The 1,312-nt window shown below is 51.4% G+C and overlaps 1 protein-coding gene across 2 annotated transcripts in view; it reads right to left on the reverse strand.

Annotated features, from left to right (window-relative positions):
• NT5C3A (5'-nucleotidase, cytosolic IIIA) overlaps positions 1–368 on the reverse strand; it is a 54,603-nt gene extending 54,235 nt beyond the window's left edge. Inside the window, exon 1 of one of the 2 annotated variants that reach the window (XM_006912055.3) lies at positions 113–368. In XM_006912055.3, the coding sequence (XP_006912117.1) occupies positions 113–250 (138 nt within the window). In that variant the 5' untranslated portion in view covers positions 251–368. The remainder of the gene's footprint in view (positions 1–112) is intronic. The other variant, XM_015589383.2, reaches the window with a different exon arrangement.
• Positions 369–1,312: the final 944 nt, after the last annotated feature.

The following is a 1,312-nucleotide window of genomic DNA, read 5'->3' on the forward strand; positions in this document are numbered from 1 at the left end:
CAACAGGTCCCCAGGGCGCCCGCCGCATTCCAGCAGCGCCAGCATGGGAAGGCGAGGCTGGCCGGACCGCCCCACGGCCCCTCGCGCGCCAGAGCCGAGTCCCCGCACTCACCATCTCGATGATCTTGGTCTTCCGCCCCGTCTTCCTCTTCAAGGTGAATATGTACTGAGCCAGCACCACCCCCGCCACCAGGGCGCACACGCTGGCGCTCGCTACGGCGCCCACCCGCGCCACGGCCGCCCGGTCCATGGACGGAACCTCGTGCGCCACCTCGGCCGAAAAGAACAAGTCGCTGGGCCGCGGGTGTCCCCAGGAGCCGTGCCCACGGAGAAGGACGGACACCCCGCCTCCACCGCTCCGCGCGGGCCACGCCCCCACGGAAAGCCCCGCCCACGAGCGCCGAAAGGCGTGGGCGGGGACAGCGGGTGGGTGTGGCCTGCGTCGGAGGCCCAGGCGGGAGGCGCGTCCAGGAACTGTCCCAGAACGGAAAAAGGGGTTGTACGACTTGTCTCTCTCTCTGCTAACGAGGCCCAGGCAGTGGTTCGTTCTAGCCCCACTCAGTAGAAATCTGATTCCTACCATGGCACTCAGAAAAACCCTCCAATTTCTGTCCTCCTCAGTCAGTCCTGTGGACTACGACCCCCAGAAGGCATTGGGGTACAGCCTTCCAACTTGCGGCAGTAGCGTTGGCTGTAAAGGGCTATGACAAACTGCGGCGGAGCGAAGGAAACAATCCGCAGAGTAAAAAAGGCAACTAACGGTATCTGAGAAGATATTTTCAAGCCATATGTCTGATAAGAGTTAATATAAAGAGTATGTAAAGAACTCCAATAAGTCAACAATAAAAAAAGTAATAATTTTAAAATGAACAATAGAGTCATATAGAAAAATGGCCAACGAGCTTATGAAAAGATGCTCGACATCACTAATCACCAGGGAAATGCAAATTAAAACCACAATGAAATATTATCTCATACACGTTAGAATAAGCATTATTAAAAAACAGCCAGAAAATTACAAGTGTTAGGCTGTGGAGAAATGGGAAACTTGTGCACTGTTCATCGAAATAGAAATTGATGCAGCCATTATGGGAAACAGTGTGGAGGTTCCTCAAAAGATTAAAGACATAATTACCATGTAATCCAGCAACCTCACTTCTGGATAGCTATCTAAAAGAATTGAAGGCAGATACTCAAATATCAGCATTTCTATGCTCATTGCTGCATTATTCATAATAGCAAAGATGTGGAGACAACCTAAATGCCCATGCACAGATGAATGGATGAAGAAATATGATATTTACATAAAATG

This window comes from Pteropus alecto, unplaced genomic scaffold (assembly GCF_000325575.1).
Source record: "Pteropus alecto unplaced genomic scaffold, ASM32557v1 scaffold21, whole genome shotgun sequence".
In the NCBI taxonomy this organism is placed as follows: domain Eukaryota; kingdom Metazoa; phylum Chordata; class Mammalia; order Chiroptera; family Pteropodidae; genus Pteropus; species Pteropus alecto.